This window comes from Ammospiza caudacuta, chromosome 4 (assembly GCF_027887145.1).
Source record: "Ammospiza caudacuta isolate bAmmCau1 chromosome 4, bAmmCau1.pri, whole genome shotgun sequence".
Taxonomy (NCBI): Eukaryota; Metazoa; Chordata; class Aves; order Passeriformes; family Passerellidae; genus Ammospiza; species Ammospiza caudacuta.
Window position 1 is genome coordinate 57,851,561 of NC_080596.1, and position 21,502 is coordinate 57,873,062.

The 21,502-nt window shown below is 41.1% G+C and overlaps 1 protein-coding gene across 2 annotated transcripts in view; it reads right to left on the bottom strand.

The window, feature by feature from the left end:
• Nucleotides 1–10,608: 10,608 nt before the first annotated feature.
• The window catches only part of CFAP99 (cilia and flagella associated protein 99), a 31,063-nt gene continuing 20,169 nt past the window's right edge, over nt 10,609–21,502 (bottom strand). For both annotated transcript variants that reach the window (XM_058804037.1, XM_058804038.1), the window contains 4 exons: nt 20,616–20,770; nt 18,246–18,451; nt 11,676–11,835; nt 10,609–11,075 (listed from right to left, as the gene is read on the bottom strand). In XM_058804037.1, the coding sequence (XP_058660020.1) occupies nt 10,908–11,075; nt 11,676–11,835; nt 18,246–18,451; nt 20,616–20,770 (689 nt within the window). In that variant the 3' untranslated portion in view covers nt 10,609–10,907. The remainder of the gene's footprint in view (nt 11,076–11,675; nt 11,836–18,245; nt 18,452–20,615; nt 20,771–21,502) is intronic.

Below are 21,502 nucleotides of genomic sequence, written 5' to 3' on the forward strand. Positions count from 1 at the left end.
TCTGTGTTCAAAAACAGAGATAAGCGTCTGGGGGTCTCTCCCAGTTTTCTTTCTCTAGAGAGAGAGACAGACAGACAGACAGAGTTGTTCCTTGGGGTTTTTTTAGCTAGCTTCTTTTTCATGAGCTGAGGCAGTAGGCCTTTTCCTGCGACTGTGGCTTCTTCTTCTGGAACTGTTCAGTTTTTCTCCAGTCCGAAGCACTAGGACATCACCCAGGGGCCGCCACTGCTGAGCCACACCTGCAGAAAGGACCCTGAATCTGCCATCTCTGCAGAGCAGTGACAGGTTTCATTATTGAACATTATTCACTCCTTTTTTCAAGCCTGTGAGCAATCCGACTGTTAAATAAACAGGGGTTTTTGCACTTTGGAGAAAGGAATTCCTTTTGAACCTGCGGGAACCTGTGGGGGAGGGGTTGCTCAAAACAGCCTTCTGTCAGAGCAGACAGCCTTTCAGGACATTTCCTCCTAAATTTGTCCAGAACTGGGACACTATTTTAAACAAGAACTGCTGAACTGTCTCCAGAGCTGACTGATTTTTGCCACAAAGAGCAGCACACACTCTGTAGCCTACTCCCAGATAGGGAAACATGAACACAGAGTGGGATGGAACAGCACTGCTAGTCAATCTGATCTTGTTCTGCTTTAACTCACTCCATTTCTTAAATCACTTTCTTAAGAGACCTGTTAACACCAAACTGTGACATTATTTAAAAAAAACATTATTATTAAAGCTTGAGAAAAATGCTTACACTCAATTTGATGCTTATTATGAAGCCCAAAGATGTATTTATGTATAGTTGTGAGCAACACAATACACCACTCATCAATTTTCTCACATTTTTTCATTTTAAAACCAGCACAAAAGGCAAAATGAAAGTCAATAGACTTAATGCTTAGTGAATCCATGGGCATAATAGATCTCATTTTTTGAACTATTATGTGTAACACCCTCTCCAATTTTTTTTAATAGAAATCTAAACTGACATACTGACATGTTCAGCTTTCCTGGTAGATAAGAACTAGTCTCATGCTGTCACCTGGGATGTTGAAGACTCAGGCTACCAGAGAAGGCAGACTGGCTTCAGTCTCTTGCTGCCCCAACGCAGGACTCACCCATGCAATCATTTCCATAACATTTTGTGTCCAGGTAATGAGAATTCTCTTTTAACACTTCATCCCACTGTTCTTAAGGTCTAGATTTCATTTCACTTGTTCAGAAAGAAAGCTTCTCTGGGAGCCTTATCAACATTCTTGGGAAGATACTATTTTACTCACTTTAGTGAGTTTCTGGGATAGGAGACAAGAACTCTTAAAACCAGACCATGACTAATGCTGCAATCATATAAAAACCCAACCAAAGAAAAACCAGAAAAACAGCGAGACTGTTCTGTGAGCACATTTGCTAGGTGCTATACAAGCTCCTACTTCAATACGACCATTATTCATGGATTTGGAGGTTTTAGGAGACCAGGGGAAGAGAGAGGGGAAGGAGGAGATACAGCACAAGGGATAAAGGATGGAGGCAAGGGAGAGAACCCTCCCTAAACCTTACATATCTGCTCTTTCAAAATAATTGCTTCAAGACAAGCTACTATCTTCATTGACCAGCTACAAATGAAATTAAAAATTACTTAGGTAAACCAGTTTTCTGCACACAGCAAGAGGATGAACAAGAGTGAGCAACACATGAGGTATATTAACAAGTTAAGCCATCAGATAATTTGTAAGTTTTACTTCACCAAGAAAGCCAAGACACAGTTTCCTCACTTCTCCTCAGATCTTGAATTGGAAAAAACACCTGGACATTAAAAAGCTGGGAAATGTTAGTTGGTGCACACACCTGAGAAATATAAAGAAATGAACTTTATATAAGCTTATTTTAAATTACAAATTGTCAGAACTGCTTTTAAATAGACTCTTTCAGAACAACAACATTGACATATCTGCAGTGCTGAAAGGCAGCAAAAAATAAACCTATTGTATTCATCAGGCAGCATGGGTCTGAATGTAAAATACCCAGAAGGTTTCACAAGACCTGGTGCTTTTCAGACTCAATACTGAGTACAGCCCAGTGCAATGGTTTGTTAAACAAGTATATTTAGAAAGGTGAAAAATATTGTAGGGAACACCTGTGATGACTCCAAACAGAAGCTTGCACAGATTCTCTTTGGCTGTGAGTGGCTTAAATGCCAAAGAAGAACTGTAACAGAAGAAAAAATGAAGCCAACCAACTGAAATTTTAAAGTTATAGTGAAAACTGAAGTAACACACAATAGAAGACCTGTTAAGACCATCCTATCCACTTCAAATACTCACACTCATTCTTTATCAAGACACAAAACCCCAGATTATTTACAGGATTACTGTAATGTTTGTGAACATAGGATTGCTGTGAAATGTCTGAGAGGATCTCGTGTCTACCTTCACTTGCAGTGGAGGACAGAATCACCTTTTGACAAAAGTGACAGAGCACACTGCTGCTATTTAAATGGTTTAATTTCAGAATCTTAGAACACTGACCACTGGGTTTCTTTATGATTAATGCAGAGAGTACCTATAAGGCACAGATGTTCCAGCTGCCAATGGCTCAATACCTCTTCAGAAGCTGCTTCTGAAGAATTAAGCTGAGAATAGACAGCCACAGGGAAGCTCATCACTGTAAAACTACCTTAAATCATCACAGGTAGGTTCATCAATATCAACATGGCTCATGTCAGGAGAGTGCTGTTTACTAAGAAAATCCAACTGCTAGAATTTATTAACACTATGGAAGGAGTCCTATGATCTGGTAACCTTTTTGTTTTTTAAGAACAAACCTTTTCTGGGGGCTATAGATTTCCACATGTTATTGGCTTACTTGGGAAACCTCAATGAGCATCAAGTGCCCAAACATTCTGAAAACAAAGCAGAGTTCACTTTCTTAAATATACCACAGATAAAGTTTAGTAACACATTGCATATTGAGAGATGCACTCATCTGGAAGAATTCCTCAACAATCTTCAAAAGTGCAGGACCACTTAACTTAATAACATAGTTTGTTACACAGGCCTGGACAGCCCAAGTTAATGATAAAGCCTATAACACTCTTCTTCCAGCAGTCACTATGAAACCACCCAGCACCAAGGAGTTTTTAATACAAAGAATTACTGCCTCAATCCACAGACTTCACTTCCCACTTTAGCTGCAGTTATCTGTGAGACTTCTAGCAAGATGCATGCAGACATCATTTTGAAATTCTAGAATAATGACTTTTTAAGAAGTAAAAAGACTTTTCTTTGTGTAAAAACCTAGCAGATCAGCTTAGCAAGCCAATAAATACTTTTAACTTGTACAGACTTTCTATTGCTTCACTGCAGGACGGTACAGCACCAGAAAAGGCCACTGCCCTTCCTGTCATCTGCAGAGTTCTGCACATGCAGTTATTGTTCCTAAACAGTGTCGATCTCAGAACAAAGAACATTTCAAAGACTACAAGTACCAATTTTTCTCTGTACTTGAGAGAAAAGGTCAAGCTATTTAAATCAAGAATCTTCACACCAGGAGTGGTAACTACTGCTATTCATCATTTAAGTATCTTGTTTTTTCCTCTAAAAAAAGTCAACATTTTAACCGAGCTCAAGCTGAGTTAATCAAACACGTTTGAATTACCGCTCAAAAACAATTGATTCTTTAAAATACTGAAAACTTTTCTTGCACCACTCTCAAAACGAAATCTTGGTCTCCCACGTGAATGGAGGCAAAATGTCTGAACCAAGAGATAGACATTTTCCCTGTCTCACTAACACAGACAAGGCTTAAATTCATATTTATCCTAAACATGACAAATTCACTGAAGTACTTACTTAAAGAAACCAATAATGTCAATCCAAACATTGGGAATGAGCAAGCCACAGCTGACACCACCATTACATGTTGAATTTGTCAAAATGGAATATCCAAATGATGCCTTACATTTTAATTTTGTATTTTTCAGATCCTGTACTGGATTAGTGTTTAACTCTGAACTTTCATATAGAACGTTAGAAAGCTCCCATCACAGTTTGGTCAGACAAAATAATCCTTCCAGGACTGAAAACCGAGGTCATCATCACAGCCTCAGGCCCAAAAAGTATAAACAAAAGTAAACTGGGGGAATGTCACTTCATTACCTGAAGCTGTAATCGGACAATTAACCCCAGATATGCATTTAGACCAAACATGTATCTGCCCGAAAAACTCTTGCCCATCTTGCTTGCAGCCTCTGTGAGGCTCTTGCACTGCCCAAGGTGTATCTGTTAAAAGCCTTCAATAAATACCCACTTACCCACTTTATCTCTATCTAGCCTCTGTTCTAGGCAGCCAGTCCAAGGCATCACCGTGCCTTTAAAGCTTCTCACTTCTACCCCACGTCTTTTTGTACCCCTAACAACAGGAAACATTGTAACAAAGATGCATCTGCGTAACAGCATTTTTGTCTTCAGAAGACACACACACCAGGCGCAAAGCGCTGGTCTCAGTTTTTTTTTACCATGGAGAACGCTAACTTTTCACTCTTTTACACCTTCCTATCGTGTACTTCCAGTACTTTTAAAGATGCTTTCATTTTCTTAAACTTTAGTGAAAAATGAAACTCAGTCTCTGTTACCCAAATTAGGTAAAACGTTCTCATACTAAGAGACCTTGGTGAGAGGCACCATAAAAAGAGTAAAGATGAGAGATAATAGGGTATAAACAGAAATACACCAGTCTGCTTGCTTTAAGCAGGCAGTTACACCTACAGACAAATATGACATGTTCATGAATAACCTAAAAAACCCAAACCAGTTCCAAAAACAACCAAGAAATCCCTCAAACCCACCCACAGAACAAAACAACACACTGAACCTTTTCATCGGCCGTATGTCCTATCCCAGACACAGCAAAGAAAAATGGATACAGGCCAGAAGTAAAGCTCACTGCTCTTACTCGCACAAGTTTCTCCGAGAGACGCCACAACTCGCTTTCAATAATCCCAAAAACAGAATACAGCAAAAAAAAAAAACAAAAAAACAAACCATTAAAAATAAAATAGTTGAGTCTTTCCACATCCTGTAATGAAGCGCAGGTGCGGGCTGAGGTAGGCGAAGAACATTCCCCCCACTCCTGCTGTCACACAAAATGGGAGGGCAGAGCGACAACTTCATGCAGCTCCATCCACCGAGCCCCGGCCGTTCCTCCGGACAAGAGCAGACCCTTCCGGGGAGGCGGGGCAGGACAGCGAGCCCGGCCGTGCCCGCACCCACCGCTCCGGGCAGGGAGAAGCGGCGGCGGAGCCGGCCCCGGAGCACCCGGCCGGGCCGGGCCGGGCCGGGCAGGGCGGACCCGCCACGCGGCTCCCGGCGGGGGCTGCGAGGGAACCCCTCGGCCAGGGCCGCACCCGGGGAAGGGGCTCGGGCACCGTCCTCAGGCCGGAGCGGGGGCGGCGCCGGCCCAGCCCCGCGCACCGGCAGGAACGGCCGCATCTCCTCGGCTCCCCCCACTGCGACCGGGAACGGCCGCTTCCCTTTCCGCTTCCCCCTCCCTTCCCGTCCCCTTCCTCACCTGCCGCCCCGGACCGTCGGGCAAGCGGAAGGGACGGACCCAGCAGCGCCGCTCCCCCCCCCCGGCCGAGCCCCCGGCCCGCCGCGCTCACCTCAGAGGCAGCCGGCAGCGGCCCACGGCAGCGCCCGCCCTCGCTCGCTTACCATTGGCTGAGCTGCGGCCCTGCGCTCGCGGAGTGGTCGAAGCGCACGTCAATCAGACAGCGGTTAGACGGGCGGCCCCACCTCCTCTGCTCTCGGCTGCCGCGGGGCGTGCTGGGAGCTGTAGTTCCGCGCGGGCGTAGGGCCTAAGCGGGGTTGTAGAGGCCCGCTGAGTTCACTCCCCACCCCTCGGGAAAGGTCTCCCCGTCCTCGGGTTCGTTCGGGCCTGACAGACCCTGAAAGGGCGGCCGAAGCCAGACCGTGCTTTTGCTGTGTTCTCCTGAGCTGTTGTACCTGGAGGTGGAGTGTGTGTGAGCTTTGGGGTGGGGTTCCCTACCCCCCTCCCCCCCCCCCCTTCAATCTCCCGTCCCGCCCCCCGTGTTCTGGAAACGTTCCCCAGAATCTCAGAACTATGGAATCAGTTAGGTCGGGAAAGACCTTTGAGATCATCAGATCCCACTGATGACTGAACACCACCATGTCAACCCCAGTGTTACAAACTGCTCCTGCAGAAAGAGCCCTCGATGGAGCTATGGTGGTTACTGCCCCTTGTCCCAAGCCAAGCCAATGCAGTTCCTTCAGAAACATTGTGCAGCTTTTATACCGAGGGTGAGAACCAACTCCGGGCACACCACCAGGGGTTCCTCAGGACCCTCAAGAGGCCCCTCTGAGGCTCACTGGGCAAACCCAGGCAACTTCATATCTAACACTTCTCAGATTAATATGTACCCCACAATATAGGGAAGATATTAAACTAATAGAGGGCATCAAAAGGAGGGTGACAAAGATGGTGAAGTGCCCTGAGGAAAAGGAGCTGCTGAGGGCACTTGGTCTGTTCAGCCTGGAGAAGAGGAGCCTGAGAAGACAGACACCTCCTTGCAGTTACAAATTCCTCATGAGGGGAAGAAGAGGGACGGGGACTGATCTCTGCTTTGTGGTGAGTGACAAGCCCCAAGGGAATGGCCTGAAGTTGTGTCAGGGGAGGTTTAGGTTGAATATTACAAAAAGGTTTTTCACCCAGGGGATGGCTGGGCAGTGGAACAGGCTTCCAGGGAAGTGGTCACAGCACCAGCCTGACAGAGTTCAAAGAGTGCCTGGACCATGCTCTCAGGACAATCACATGGTGTGATTCCTGGGGAAGGTGCTGTGCAGGGCCAGGAAGTGAGCTCAATGATCCTTGTGGGTCCCCTCCAACTCAGCACATTCTGTGATACTGTGATCTCTGGCTAATAAACCCATATATCACCTTCAGCCAGGCATGCACATTAGGCCAAGATACCCCCTGTGCATCTGGTGTTGTACTAAAGTAATGCCTGCTTTTTAGCACTGTATTGGTGTTAAGGAGTTTTATTCTCCATTTTCGCTGACAAGACCATACCCATGTCCAGTCTTTCCTTAAACACCCCCAGGGATGGTGACTCTACCACCTCCCTGGAAAGTCCATTCCAATATCAAATCACACTTTCTGTGAAGAAATTATTTTTCTCACTGTATTTCCAAAAGACTGAGCAAAATTCTTCAGAGCCATCAGTGTGGGAGACAGTTACCTCTTACCCATGGAATAATTACTCCAGATCCAATGTCTAACTCATAAACACTTGCAGAGGTGTTTCAAGGCCCTCACCTCACTATCAAAAAGGGTTTTCTCAACAGTTGTACCATACCTTTACCAATAAGAAGCTGTCCTTCTCTGGATTTACTGTCCTGTTCCTGGCAATTTGGCTGTTTATAGATGAACTGGTAGCTTCCCCTAGCGACTTGTCTTCCCTTCTCCTCCTCTGGGCAAGGAGTGCTGGAGATTTGTAGTGGGTATTTTTTTCCCTGTCATCCCAACATAACCATCTCTGTGTCTTTAATTTCATTTAAATAATGAAACACCTATGTTCTCTAGGGCAGTTTGGATTGCCTGGCATGGCAGTCACTGAGTGTGAGCTTTCCCTTGTTCCTGAGGCTGATGTGGAGGAGGGAGCCAAATGCCATCAGCAGTGACCGTGGTACCTGAGTGGGGAGCACCCGTGTCCAGTGCCTGTCACATGGCAAAGGCCTTGGTTTTCCTCAGCTAATCTGGGCTTTGTTACATCTCCTTCACCTCCTTAGTGGCATGTGAAGGCTTCTGTGGTGTCCTGGTTTAGGGCAAATTTGGGAAAAAAACTCCAAAAGGGGGACCCTCCAGAAAGCAAACCCACATGGCCCGTCTCCCTAACCGGTTCAGGAAAGATTCCTCAGAGAGAAGTGGAAAAAACCTGTTTGTTCAACAGGCACAGCACTCCCCAGCACACAAAATGAACAATACTGGATGACACCACTCTTTCACTGCTCTGAAAAAGATGTTAAATTCACAAAGTCTCTCCTGGGAGTGGTCGCTCTGCTCTCAGTCCCTCCGGTGCTGGGGCAGCTGCTGCAGCCACAGGGTGCAAACTCTCTCTCAGTGTTCCCAGGTCCCAGTCCGGAGCAGGCTTGAGTGGTTCCAAAAAAGGGAAAGGAAAAACAGTCCAGGGAAAAATTCAGACTGCTTAGCTAAACTGACTAATGAGCAGAAGCAAAAAACAAGAGCAGAGCAGAAGCAGGAGCAAAAGCAAAGCAAAAAGCCAAGCAGAAAGCACAAGCAGCACCATGTACTGTCCTGTCTGTGTCTGCCAGCCATGGGGGAGCGGCTGAGAACAAAACAGAACTTTCACTCTTCAGAGCCACCCTTGAAGGCACAGAACATGATATCCAGCATAAACAGAACACATGCATGGGGATACAAGCACCATAACGTCACCCTAGGACATGTGGTCTGGCTGCTTGTGCTGAAATGAGAGATCTCTGAATGTGCAGCTTCCAGCACTAGAAATGTTTCCTTATGAGTCTGTCACTATGATCAGACAGGTGCAACCTCTGATTTTGTTACTCTGTTTTGATGGATTATTTCAGAGTCAGCCTTGTTCACTCAGGCTCCTCTTCGTGGCTGCAAATGGTGTAACAAATGTGTAAATGAGTGAATCATGAATTCTTCATCCACCTGCGTTCCCGTGAAGCAAGTGTGGAGGCGTTTCTCCCTCGGTTCTCTGTGTGTGGCTGCAGCAGGTGGTGCACGGTCCCTGCCACAGGCAGCAAGTCTCAGTGAGCTGGGTGCCTTCACAGCTCACCTGGCTCCAGGGCCACTGCAGCTGCTTTTATAACACAAGGCTAACAAGTCCCACCAGACCTCTGATTGCTCTGCATTGCTCACCTCAGGTTTCCATGTACCACACAGGAATACTAGGAAATGTGCTCTAGGAGCCAGGGCAGAGTGGTTCTGGAGAGGATCTGTTGTGTTCAGCATCAAGTTATACATATTTGTCAGGAGCAGGGTGGTATTTTTTATGTTATTCTCTGTATTCTGTTGCAAGGCCTGCCATCACTGAAAAATCAGTAGGCTATATTGATACAAAAATACCAATATAGGAATATATTGGTATTTTCTTCAAAACACATTCTTTTACATTCCTCAAAATGTTGATTCTGAAGATGACTTTATGCATCAGATCCCAAAGCAGTAATAGGCCTACTTGTTATCTCTGAAGGCAAAAATTCCACAGCTGGATTATTGAGATTCTTCTATTCCTCTTCTATTTCATTTGAGAGCAAAGAAAATATGGAGAAGGAAATATTTCTGAACCAGCTTGATTGCAATTCAATAAGAATTTTGAAAACTTGGTCCAAAATCACAGGGGAAGAAACCTGCAGTGTGATGGGGATTTGAAATTTCCACTATCTCAATATCTGCTTAATGATGCTTTTTTTTTCTTTTAAAAATTCTTATGAAAAGTTTGAGAACTGTTCAGCCATGCAATATACTAGAGCATGAGTGTCAGCTGTTAATTGCTGGCTTCTGGAAAATCAAGGTGTTAAGAGTCACCAGTTAGCTTTGTTGCTCTGGAATGCACTGCAAAAGAATGCTGAACAAAGGAAGACAAACTCCCTGCCACTGAGAGTATGTAATTTAAAGATATACAATACTGTACTAGACATGGCATCACAGTTCCCTTTTCTATGTAGTTCTACTTCTGTGATTCCATCTTTCACTGTCCTGTGTTCCTTAACTCTTGCTCTGGAGCATGAGCCCTACCTGCATTGCCTTTGTGGACTACTAGAGCATTTCCTTGGAGTGAAAAATACAGCACATTTTATCAGCTTGTGGGCTGTGGAAGTGATCTTCACAGCTAGATGGCAATAAAAGAATTCCATTAGACCTCCTTCAATAAAAAGTGAGAAATGCAATGTTATGAGAGCCTTTGAAGCAGCTGCCTTACTCTAATGTCAGTGAAAGTCTCCTTCAATTTAAATATTTGCAATAGCCATAATTAAACAGTAACTGGCATTGAGTTAAAATAGAAATATCTTGCATAGTCCTAATGCTGGGCAGATTTTAATTTTGATTTATATCCTCCTTGGCTTTGCGCCTGGATAAGTTTTGTGATTTAAAAGCTGTTTTACACAGTATAGAAATTGTCAGAAGGCAAATTATCTTCTAGGTGAGTAACAGAATTTTTACTTTTTGTGGAAGCAGCTCCCTAAAGAGATCAATGTTATGTTCTCCTTTTACTGTTTTAAGACTGAAGAAATTTACGTCTGCAAATAGAGGAATGGCCTGCCTGGGTCAATGAATCCAGACTCCTACTTCTGGAGGCTTTCACATCCTCTAAACCTTCTAAACAGTTCTTCCCTCATCCCCTAAAACAGTGTTGAAACTGGCAATCCTCTTACATAGTTACTGTCATGTAAGAAGACATGTTTGGAACTTAGGCTGACCATGCCTTCTGAAAAGATGTATAATGTAAACAAATATTCCCTGGGGTTTGCCCTCATTTTTATTCTTTTGGAAAAATGAGTGTAGCAAACCATTGCATAGTATACAAACCAGAAATACAGGTCTTGACATTCTTACACAGATATTTGCCATTATGCTCTAGGAGCTCTGATGATTAAATTTCAATTTCTTAAAGCTTTTGATGCTAGCAGAAAACAAATCCTTATATAATTAATCAATTTATCATTATAAAAGAACATAAAAAATTAAATGATATTACAACCTCCCCGCACATTTTTATTCTATTGTGCCTGTAAGACCCACATTTTTCTAATCACACTGTAAAGGTGAAATAAGAATAAAACTCAACCTTGTAGTAAATAGGTACACTGGGATATTTCCAGCAGGCCTGGATTTGTTCCAAATGTATTTTATTTCAGATCAGAGCGCAGTATACAGGCTTTGGCTCCAGTTCTTGCTGCTGCAATGAGCTCCTTTTTCTGAACAGCCTCTCTGTCCATAAAGCCATGCTGAAGCATTCTGAACTGTCTTTCCCGACTCTCTTCCAGTTCTTTCCAATGGTTCCATTGAAAAGAATCCTGCGGGAAGAACAGAGAGATGGTCAGACTGCAGGTGATACAGTGGTTCTCTTTAGCAAATGCACTAAACTTCTATTTGATAATCCTGCTGGCTGACAACACAGTTTGTTTGCTCACATGACTGGCAAACTTGTTAGCATCAAACTTGGCATGATGAACAGAAAAGCAAGCAGAGTGGGTTGCCCAGTTTAGGATGACTTAAACACTGGTGCAACTCTCCACAAAACCATGGGAATGATAAACTGTAACATGCCTTGGGTGGGAGAGGGGTGAGCATCCTAGTATGGTGTGATAGGAAGCTGGGAAAGACCAGAGGTGGAGATGGGGTCAGGTGCTGCCTTGGTGGGATGAGTGTGTGGTGGTAAGAGTGGGAAGGCAGGTGTTGAATGGATGAGTCCTGCTCTTGACAGCAGAACGTGGGAAAAGAAGGTGAGGTCAAGGCCAGGCTGGAGAAACGGTGCCTAGGCAGGGGGCAGGGTGTGATTGCCAGCCATGTATGGCACCATCTGCCTCTGCCCCCTTGCCAGTGCTGGCACTTGAGCAAAGGTCTGTGAACAGCAGGTCTATTGCAGATCTTTTCTCCTTATGTAATAACCAGACCTTGCTTGGCACAATTCTGGTTTTCTGGGGGCTAATCTTCAAGAGTCCTGCTTGCTTTTTACGCTCCATTGTTTTCTCTACAATCTTCTTCTGCAGGTTTAAAATGCGTTCATCTTTCATGGGCCTTTCACCAGGCTGGGACTTTTTCTTTTCTTCTTGCCTGAGAAGTCAAAAAGAAACAATGAGAAGGTAAAATATTATCATCCCACAGAATAAGTTCATCTGAGCACATATTACCTTGGTAATAAAGAATTTGCTCTTGCTTCTGAGAACCAGTTAGACTCAAAAGAGATTTAAATCATATAAATATAACTTGCACGTGGTACTCACAATTTGCCTCTTGTTGTTTACAGAACAGCATTACTAAACCACATCAAATAATTTCTTCCCACAGGATGCCATGATGACAATATCTTAAGTATTTCAAGCCTGACATGACATTCTTTAGAAAAACAATGTGCAAAACCTGGGATAGTAGTGCAGGTCTTTGCTTGTGTGAACTATGGAGTTTGCCTTATATGATCATTAGTATTCATCTTGATTGCTGTATTCCTTGGCAAATAAAAGATTTTTTTTTCTGTGTAATCCCAATGCCCAGATACATAATCAATGGGATGGTGATGTATTAATTAAGGTTAGTTGCTCTGTGTGAGCATAAATTGATAGCAGCATGTGCAGCCTAAAAGTAAGGCATACCAAAGACATTATTGGATAGTCTTCCTTTCCCCCCACTTCTATTGTAGCCAATTTTCTGTCCCCTGGAATTTACATTTCATCTGGTTTTACATATTTTCATCCAATTGGTCCAATTTATTAATAACTTCTCCATGTAAGTTACACCAGAGTGACTCACTTAATATCCAGCTTTCTCTTTTATTCAACATTGCCCCCGAATTAAGCTTAGTAAGATCAAATTGTAGAGTTAATATTAAGTCACGAGCAGCTGTATGATTCTCTGGACAAATTCAGAGCTATAGGAAGTGTCAGATCTTCCAAGGAATGTACACAATTGTACAGCCATGTTAGATCTGCTAGGAGCAGCTGGCAAAGGATAGTTTTATAAAATGTCTTTTTATGTTGCAGTGGTGCAACATGGCAATTGCTTTTATTGGAAACCAAATAAAGACTCCAAATGACCCAGAGCAGAGTGCACTGGGGCACTGTCCACTGATTCTGTAGCTCTCATTCTGTCAGTGGCAGGGCTAGTTTTACAGACAAGTTGTCTTTTGAAAAGAAATGCTTTACAACTGAGCTCTTTCCTTAAATCTTGGGTGGTTTCAGTAGAAGACACACTTCTCAAGAAGCTGGCAGATGGAGAAGAAGGAAGAAGTACCTTCTGATGCTATACCCACCAATTTGCCTTTGTGTCTGTATCAGGGATCCAAACACTTCTTTTATCTTGGGAGAGGTGGCTTTTGCCTGCCTTGTTAGCTTTATCTCTGCTTATAGGAAACTCTCTGTGATAACAAGTTTTCTTCAGTGCAGCCATTCCAGACTAGAGGTCTCCAAATCCTCAGGAACTGGATGAAGGGGAAATATGACCTGTGTGACATTCTGAAATGTGACTGTGAACTCTAAGTAAGGGACACAGTTAGGCTTGGCTTCTCATTTCCAATTACTTTTCCTGAGACTCTCCCTGAACCCCTCTGCTCCATGTGTCATGCTATCTGGTTAGGATAATGTTTCCTTATCCTCTTTAGCACTGTGATATACTCTGCTACACTGAGATTAATTTTTAACATATATTGTAAATCTAAAAATTGTGTGCTATCACTTAATCTAATTGAGGACATGTTTTATTTCTATTTGCACTGTATGAAGGCATTGCATTCCAAAGGATAAAGGAGAATATAACAGTACAGTTTTAAGTAAATACTTGATGATTAAATCTTGTCCGTGAGAATAAACAACAAAATCTTTCCTTACATGCAAATGCAGATTCTTGTAAATACAGTTAAAGGAAATATAGCAAGAGGTTTAACATCAGGAAGCAGCAGCAGCTGCTTCTATATTTCTATATTGTAAATAGTTGCTTATTTCCAGAATATTCATTCCTCTTCTAAATGTAGTCTTGTGCCAGTCATCTACACTATTCCTGCCACTAATGCTGCCAATCCCATAGATTTTCAGATGCCACACCATATCATAACAGAAACTCCAAGAGAGGAAGGAATGAAAAAAGAAATTTTAAAATTCTAGTTTTCTGTCATCAGTTGAGAACTTTGAGGGCTCAGGATAGAAAAACCTCTTATGATCTCTGTCACCTCTTCCTCTCCAGATCAATGGAAAATTAGGTGATAATTTATGAAAATTCTTCTCAGCTATTTAAAAAATGGGAAATTTGAAGATTTGCACAGAAGTTTCCTCCTATAATCTATATTTGGCTCTTCAATTACATTTTCAAACTTCAGCTTTCTATCACAAGTATAAAGAGATAGATGTATGTAAGAGCTGTAGGCAGCTCTTAACTGACTCAATACTTGTAGGAGGTTGAGCTCACCTTACAAAAAGGAGTCTCGTGCAAAAACACAAATATTTTTTTAAAAGAGAATTGCTTATAGTGCAAATAACAATTTAAAAAAAAAGTTTCTTATAGCCTCAGTGAGTAGGGCTGTCTATACTTCACAGTTCCTTGCCTTTTTCTGTCCTACACCATGTAATTCTAAGTTACTGCGGTTAGCAAAGTGAATGTGTCTAATTGTTAACAGTTCACTATTAAGGCAGTCGCTATTTTGACATTTAAGAGCACTACACTATTAGACTGATTATTGTTTTGTACTAATGTGAGTGATTTAAGCACTCAAAATCTGGCTCCCTTCCAAAAAAATTTAACTTATTAAGCACTTAATTTTAGGTGGGGAAATGATTGTTATTCATAGCAATGTTTTCCTCATGTGAAATAAAAATGAAGTTGAAGTTGCATAATCAAAGTTCAGTCACTGAATCACAGAATGGCTGAGTCTGGAAGGGACCTCTGGGGGTCATCTTGACCACCCCATCTGCTTAAGCAGAGCCACTTGAGCTCCATGCCCCGGTCTGTGTCCAGATGGCTTTTGAACACCTCCAAGGATGGAGACCCCACCACCTCTCTGGACAATCCGTGCCAATGCTTGGTCATCTCCACAGTAAAAAGTGTTTCCTGATACTCCTCTTGTCCCTTCAGTGGCCACCATTGAGAAAAGCCTGTCTTTTTTTTTTACAGCTTCTCTTCAGATCTTCATATTTCTGATTCATCATTACTGATAAATTTCCCCCTTTTGTTTCAATGATAGTGAAGAACTCATTACCTCCTCCTTTTTCTCCTTCTCCTCATTTTCCTGCTCTGGCTGCCTTCACACTATGCCCAGCCTTCCCCAGCTCAGGCCAAGAGAGGGGTTTCTCTCAGTGTGTGTGGTTGATGCCCCTTGTCAGGGAGGGGTTTGAGCCCTGGCAGTGGCAGGCAGAGAAAGGATTGCTCTGCCATCTTGGCAAACACTCCATCATTTGTAATCCAGTGCTGGGAGTGAGTCCAGTGTGCATTACCACAAAGTGAGATGGGCATCCAGGGAACTCTTGCCTTGGTGGCAGTCTGTACATCTTCCTCACACACAAGGAACTCAGGGAGGATCAGTCCTGCTCTCCTCTGACAGCTTTAAACCACATGAAGGGTGAGAACTTGCAGTTCCAGACCTTGAGTCCAGCACAAAGTAACTCTCCCCCCAAACCACAGATAATGTGGATGGAGGGAGCCTCAGAGGAATGGTTTGAACTATTGTGTGACCCTTAGGGCATCAGACTGATGGCAGTAATACATGTCCCTCAGATTGATTGCAGTAATACATGTCCCTTACTGAGTGAAAGGGAGTTGTATCTCAAGTACACAGGGATGTCATATGAGCACATTAACCTGTATTCAAACACACACAACTCTGCTGGTGCTTGAGCTGAGAGCAGAATTGCTTGCCCACTTCAAATGACAGTGCTGATTTTCAAACTGTGTGCAATTCTAGCAATTAAAGGGATATCCAGTATATGTACCACCCTGCAAGCACTCACACAGCCATTGCTGTGATAGATGCCACAGCTTGCAGTCTATTAAAGGCCAATGTCTCTGTAATTTTTCATGTTCCATTTCCTATTTTGTTTAATATAGCTCATTATATGCTTGCACAACGTGCTTCTTTTGTGTTGGTGTATGACTGTGAATGTTATTGAAAGGAACCTACTTGGTAGGGACTTGATTAAACTCCAGCTGTCACTAAAGCAGGTGTTTAGCATAGTTTGGCTGCCATACTTTAGCTGATTAGTAGAAGCCTTCAACACAATGCAATTTAGGATGTAACACGTAATTTTATATTGATGCATAAGGCTAACTTCTGAGGACCATTGGCAAGATTTGCTTGCTATCCCTATAATGATGAATCAATTCTGTAAACACAAAAATTAGCTTTTTACACCTTCTGTGCAGCATATGAAGAATAGAACCCAAACAATCACTCACACTGGTTTGAGAGGTATTTCGGGATTCAAGATCTGCAAATAAGGTTTAATGCACAAAGCCCATAATTTCCATTGAGAGAAATAAAAACTGCATGGAAGTGTCTAGCATTTGTAAATGCCATGGCCAGCATGCCATATTTCTGTATTAACAAAAATAACACCAGAGATTTGGATTCTGTATGAAAATGCATGAAATACACTCTCAAAGAAAAGGATTTTTGGTGTACTATGATGATGCCTTCTTATAGGAATTACTTCCAACATATACATAAATTGTATACATACATAAATTGCCTAGGAACCATGAAAGGAAAATGCCTTCTAACATCTATAATGAAACATTATATTTCTTAATTTAGAAAGCAGACAGGGCTCCATTAAAATTACTGTGTAACTTACCAAGAATCTGACCAGATTGACTGATTGAGTCAGAGGCTTGAAATTTAGTGTATAATTTAATTTGGATTCTACTATCTTTGGCATGTTGGTCTGTTCTAAAAAGCATTTCACATGACAGAACAAAAAGTGAATCAAAGCTTCTCATTCAAGCACAACTTATTTCAGGATCAGAACAGTTTTAGTTCTGAATTGAGCCAAAGAGTCTAGTTTAAAGGAACCCAGCCCTATAGAAAATTCACAGACTGCACATCTAGAACAGATGATTCTTTGAGCAGGTACCAGTGAAACAGGTTTTATGTAGTACACAAGTTCTTAATGCTTAGTTTGCCTCTCTAGTGGAAAGCAGTGGCTTGAGTTATGCCCACAGGCTTTCACAATACTGACTGTTTAGCAATGAGAGTATATTTCTAGCTCCAACCCCATTTCAGGTTCTTAAGTCTTAAAATCTTTTCTTGATACATGCCATAGAAAAGAAGGTCACTGCTCTGTGGAGTCTATCCACTGCAGCTGCAGTTATTGATTCATTAAATATATTAAACTCTCTTCTCAAGCACTAACATAGTAAAACTCCAGTCTTTGGAGACTGGCTATCAGCAACAAACCAAATTACAGCTGAGAAGAGTGAAAACTAAAGGAATACATCAATACTGCCTTCTGTAACTGAGATGTAGAATTGGATGATAAATGATTAACATGAATTGAACTCTGAGAAGCCACCTTTGGCAATAAATGTGAATCTAAGACATGTCTAAAAACATGTGTTTGTAGCCTGATAGAATATGCCTTCTGAACGTCAGCCTGAACATCAGTTTGCAAAATAAATATGGCAAGGCAAGGACTTACCTCTCAAAGCCACAAAAGGGAAAAGATAAAAGACAATTTGAAAGAAAAAAGTGGCAAATATTTAAGATGCAGTAAAAATGGTGTAAGAGCAAGAGGTGTGCCATGTTGTATACTTTTACACAGGCTTTCTTCCTGCTCAGCTTTATTTGTTAATAGCATTAACTTAGATTTTAAAACCCTTGTGGAAGGGACCTTTCTTCTGCATATGTGAAGCACCTGTGATGGTTATGTATCCTTTATGACAACGATTAATAAATTTGATAATGAATAATAAATATTAGTCATGAATGCAAAATATGCTCAGCCTGTAAGCAAAGAACTTCTTTTTGATCTAGTGCTATAATGTATTTAATTTATAACTCATTATTGCTATAAAAAAATCTTCCGAAAATATTTTTAACTTCTAGAATAATTCCTTCCTTTTAACATTACAGATCAAATTCAAGGAAGAAAAATACAGCTCTAATATTGGTTTAGATGAGAATGAGGAATAACTTTAAGTGTCAAGCTAGAATTATTCTCATAACATCCAATTAGTTCTGATTAGCTGAAAAGGAAGAGAAGAAAGGCAAAACTTCTTTCTGAATTTATATTATTGGCTCTGAATCCTGGGGTAATACTGTCAACACCAGCCTATGGGATGTCTTCAACCATAAATGATGAAAAAGATTTGTTAAATCTGATGAAAATTATTTTCAAGAATTAAAAGGAAATCCTGGCCCCAGTGTAATCCTTGACAAAAGTAGAGAAGGGCTGTATTTTGCTCTCTATTTGTTCTTCTTCTCAAGGGCTGGCAAAATATTAACAAAGTTGCAATGTCTTAAATGTCACATGCTGTTTTATACTCACTTGAAAGCAGCTGCTCGTCCAAGTTCTGCTCTGAATTGGGAAATCTGGTCCAGTTTGTCTAGAATAAGTTGTTCCTTAGCTTGTTTTTCTTGAATTATCTGATCTCTCTTCTCTTCCTCTGCTGCCTTCTGTGCTTCCTTGAGTAGGGCGAGGCGTTCACGTAGTTCCACTACTGACATTTCACCAAATAAACCATGGCCACCAGTCTAGAGAACACAAAATATAGGTTCAAATAACACTGTAAATACCAAGGGTAGAGTAAATTAGTAAAACCAGAATATTTTGACTGTGTTCCAATTCACACTGAATATATTCTGATTTCCAGAAATATAGGGGTGGTCCTAAACTAACTGGTATTTAAAAACTGGTTTTAAAATCTAGAGCATATCTTTCATAAAACATTTAAAGAAAAAGCATTGACAAATATATAGAGGATTAATAATAGATACAATATATTTGCTCTCAAAACAAAAAATCTACTTGACTTTTGGTTTTAATTAGGCTTTTGAATTTTTAAAATGTATAAAAGTAATTTTTTAATGTGTGAAACCAGAACAGACTTTACACTAAAAATATGCATTTTTTGTATTTATCTATTTCCAAAGTATGCATTTGATCTATAATGGTATATACTGTTTTAATCTGAAATTATTAGGACTATACAATGCTTCATACCCAGAAAATTCAGATCCTAATGCCCAAATTTAAAATATTTGAACCAGAATGTTTAATGATGGCTTTTTAATAGCCACTTTGCAATGTGAGTGATAATGAGATGCTGAGAGCTAAAGTGAGACTTCTGCACTTTAGTTTGCAAACAAAGATGGATCATTTCCAAACAGCTTTGTGAAGGCTTTCAGTTTTAGGCCCTTGCTCTTATATATAATTTTCCTTTCTTTCAAGTCCACCATTAAACTTGAAATGACCATAGAGTTGTATTCATAGGAAGTGAAAGGGAAGTGTTCTGCAACAGGGTATATATATCTATATCTCTCTATCTATCTATATCTCTCTATCTATCTGCCTATCTGTCTCAGTGGTAGTGTTTGAGCATGACAAGCAGACATCAAACATGTTTAGGAAAGAGAATTTGCTCGAGGCATAGAGTGGTAGAAGCTGAATTTTTTGAGTGTCTGCATTTCAAAAATGCTCAGTGAAGCCAGTGAAGTGGTTCCTAAAATAAAAAAGTTGTACACTCATGCAGTAGATACTGCTGGTATTCAACCTTCCCATAAAGGGAAGAACTGGTACTTTAAAAATTAGGAAAATGAACAGGAATTTTATGGACAAATATTTAATTGCACTAAGCCTGAAAAATCCTTTTGTAGAAAGAAAACCAGGGTAAGCTATCACCAAAAGTGTGCCAATTCATTAGAGTGCTCCTGTAATAGTCAGTATGATGGAACAGTGAAGCTGTGATACAGAATCACAGAACAATTTGAGTTGGAAGGGACCTTAAAGACCAGTCCAAAAGCCCTGCCATGGCCAGGAACATCCTCCTGATCAGGTTGCTTCAAGCCCCATCCAGCCCAGCCTTGAACACTTCCAGGGAAGGGGCATCCACAACTTCTCTGGGCAACCTGTGCCAGTGGTTCATCACACTCATTGTAAAAAATGTATTTCTTATGTCCAATCTGCTAATCTGCTTCTGATTAAGTTAACAAATAAGATAACAAATTCCTGGATTGCTACCTAAGTCTGGCCATTGCAGAGCCCAGTCCCAGGCATACAAGTTGTTGTGCATCAACAGCAAGTCCAAGAAGTTTGAGATACAATTAATACAGTTATTATAAATTATAGACACACACAAGTCATTTACACAGAATTGTAACAGCTCAGAAGATTTTAGGTTCTCTTGACAATCTCTTTCATGTACCTGAATATTGACAGTTTTGAAAGCAAATGAAATCAGTCTTGTTAATTACCATGGCCATCGCCACTGCAATATAACTAAGTATACATGAGTCCAAACTTTGTGTTGATTCAGTTCTTACCCTGACTGACAAATCTTTGAATTTGTGAAGATGCACAGAACATCTTGTAATCATTGTCCAGACTCTTTTTCTAAGATATTGGGAAACCCAGATCCCATTGGCAAAATTCAAAGAAGGTTCAAGAGGATTAAGATTTCACTTCCCATCAGAATATTCTTCTTGATAAAATTTTCATTTTATAGACTTTGTCAATGTCCCATTTCACATGTAACTTTTGTCATGCAATATGACAAAATACAACATGTATGAGATGAGGTCACTTTGTACTTCATCCATCCAGACGGTGATATATCTGCAGTACACAATCCCTCTGAATGTGTGAAACATATACAGTACACATTTATGTAAAACCAGTAGTTTTTCCTTTTGAGCTTACCTCTGTTAAATCAACAAACTTGATTTGTCTGATGCTAGGTAAAGACTCAAGAGCTCGTATTTGTTGAATGAGTTCATATCTCTTTCTGTTCTTCTCCTCCTGCTCTTCTAAAGCTTGCCGGAGGAGTTCTCCACTTTCCTCACAAACCTGCCGAACTGAAAGATAAGAATTAATCTCAGTTAGCTGTTTGCCTATTTTAACAAGTAGTCCATCTGGAGGAAAATTCAAATGCTTTAATGAATAATGATAATAATACTGATCTAAAGGTACTTGAGGGAATAGTCTGGTATTGGTCGCAGGAATCATTAAAGAAACAAATGAGTACTTCCCACCTCCACCATCTATCCTTCTATTCAGCACATAAATGTACTATATACATACACAGACACTTTGAATTACTGCTTTGTAATTTCTGCTCTCATTTGTACATACTGTTTTATTACTTAATAAAAGGATATTAAAAAATAGAAAATATTCATAGTCTTCCAAGCTATGTATATCCTAGAAATGACTGAATTGCAAAGGCTGGTAGGCTCGGCTAGTCCATTTTGGAGTATCTAACACTCTTCGCCTGTCTCAATCCTTATGAATACAAGTGTGGATATACACAAGCAGAGACATCTGCATTTGACAAAAAAGTAGAATTATTTACATGTGCTACTTTTAGATGGAAGGGAAACTGGTTGCAGAACATTAGTGATGTATATCTCCTGTTTAAACTAAGAGTAATTCCAATGACCAGTAGCTTAGAATTTCTGATCTGCCCATTGCGAGCTGATTCCTGAACTCACATTCATACATTCATGGGAATGCATAGCCTGGATCTTTCCCTCAATTTCACTTTCCCTCCTATAAAAATTGTAATTGGTCTACTAAAAGGAAGATGA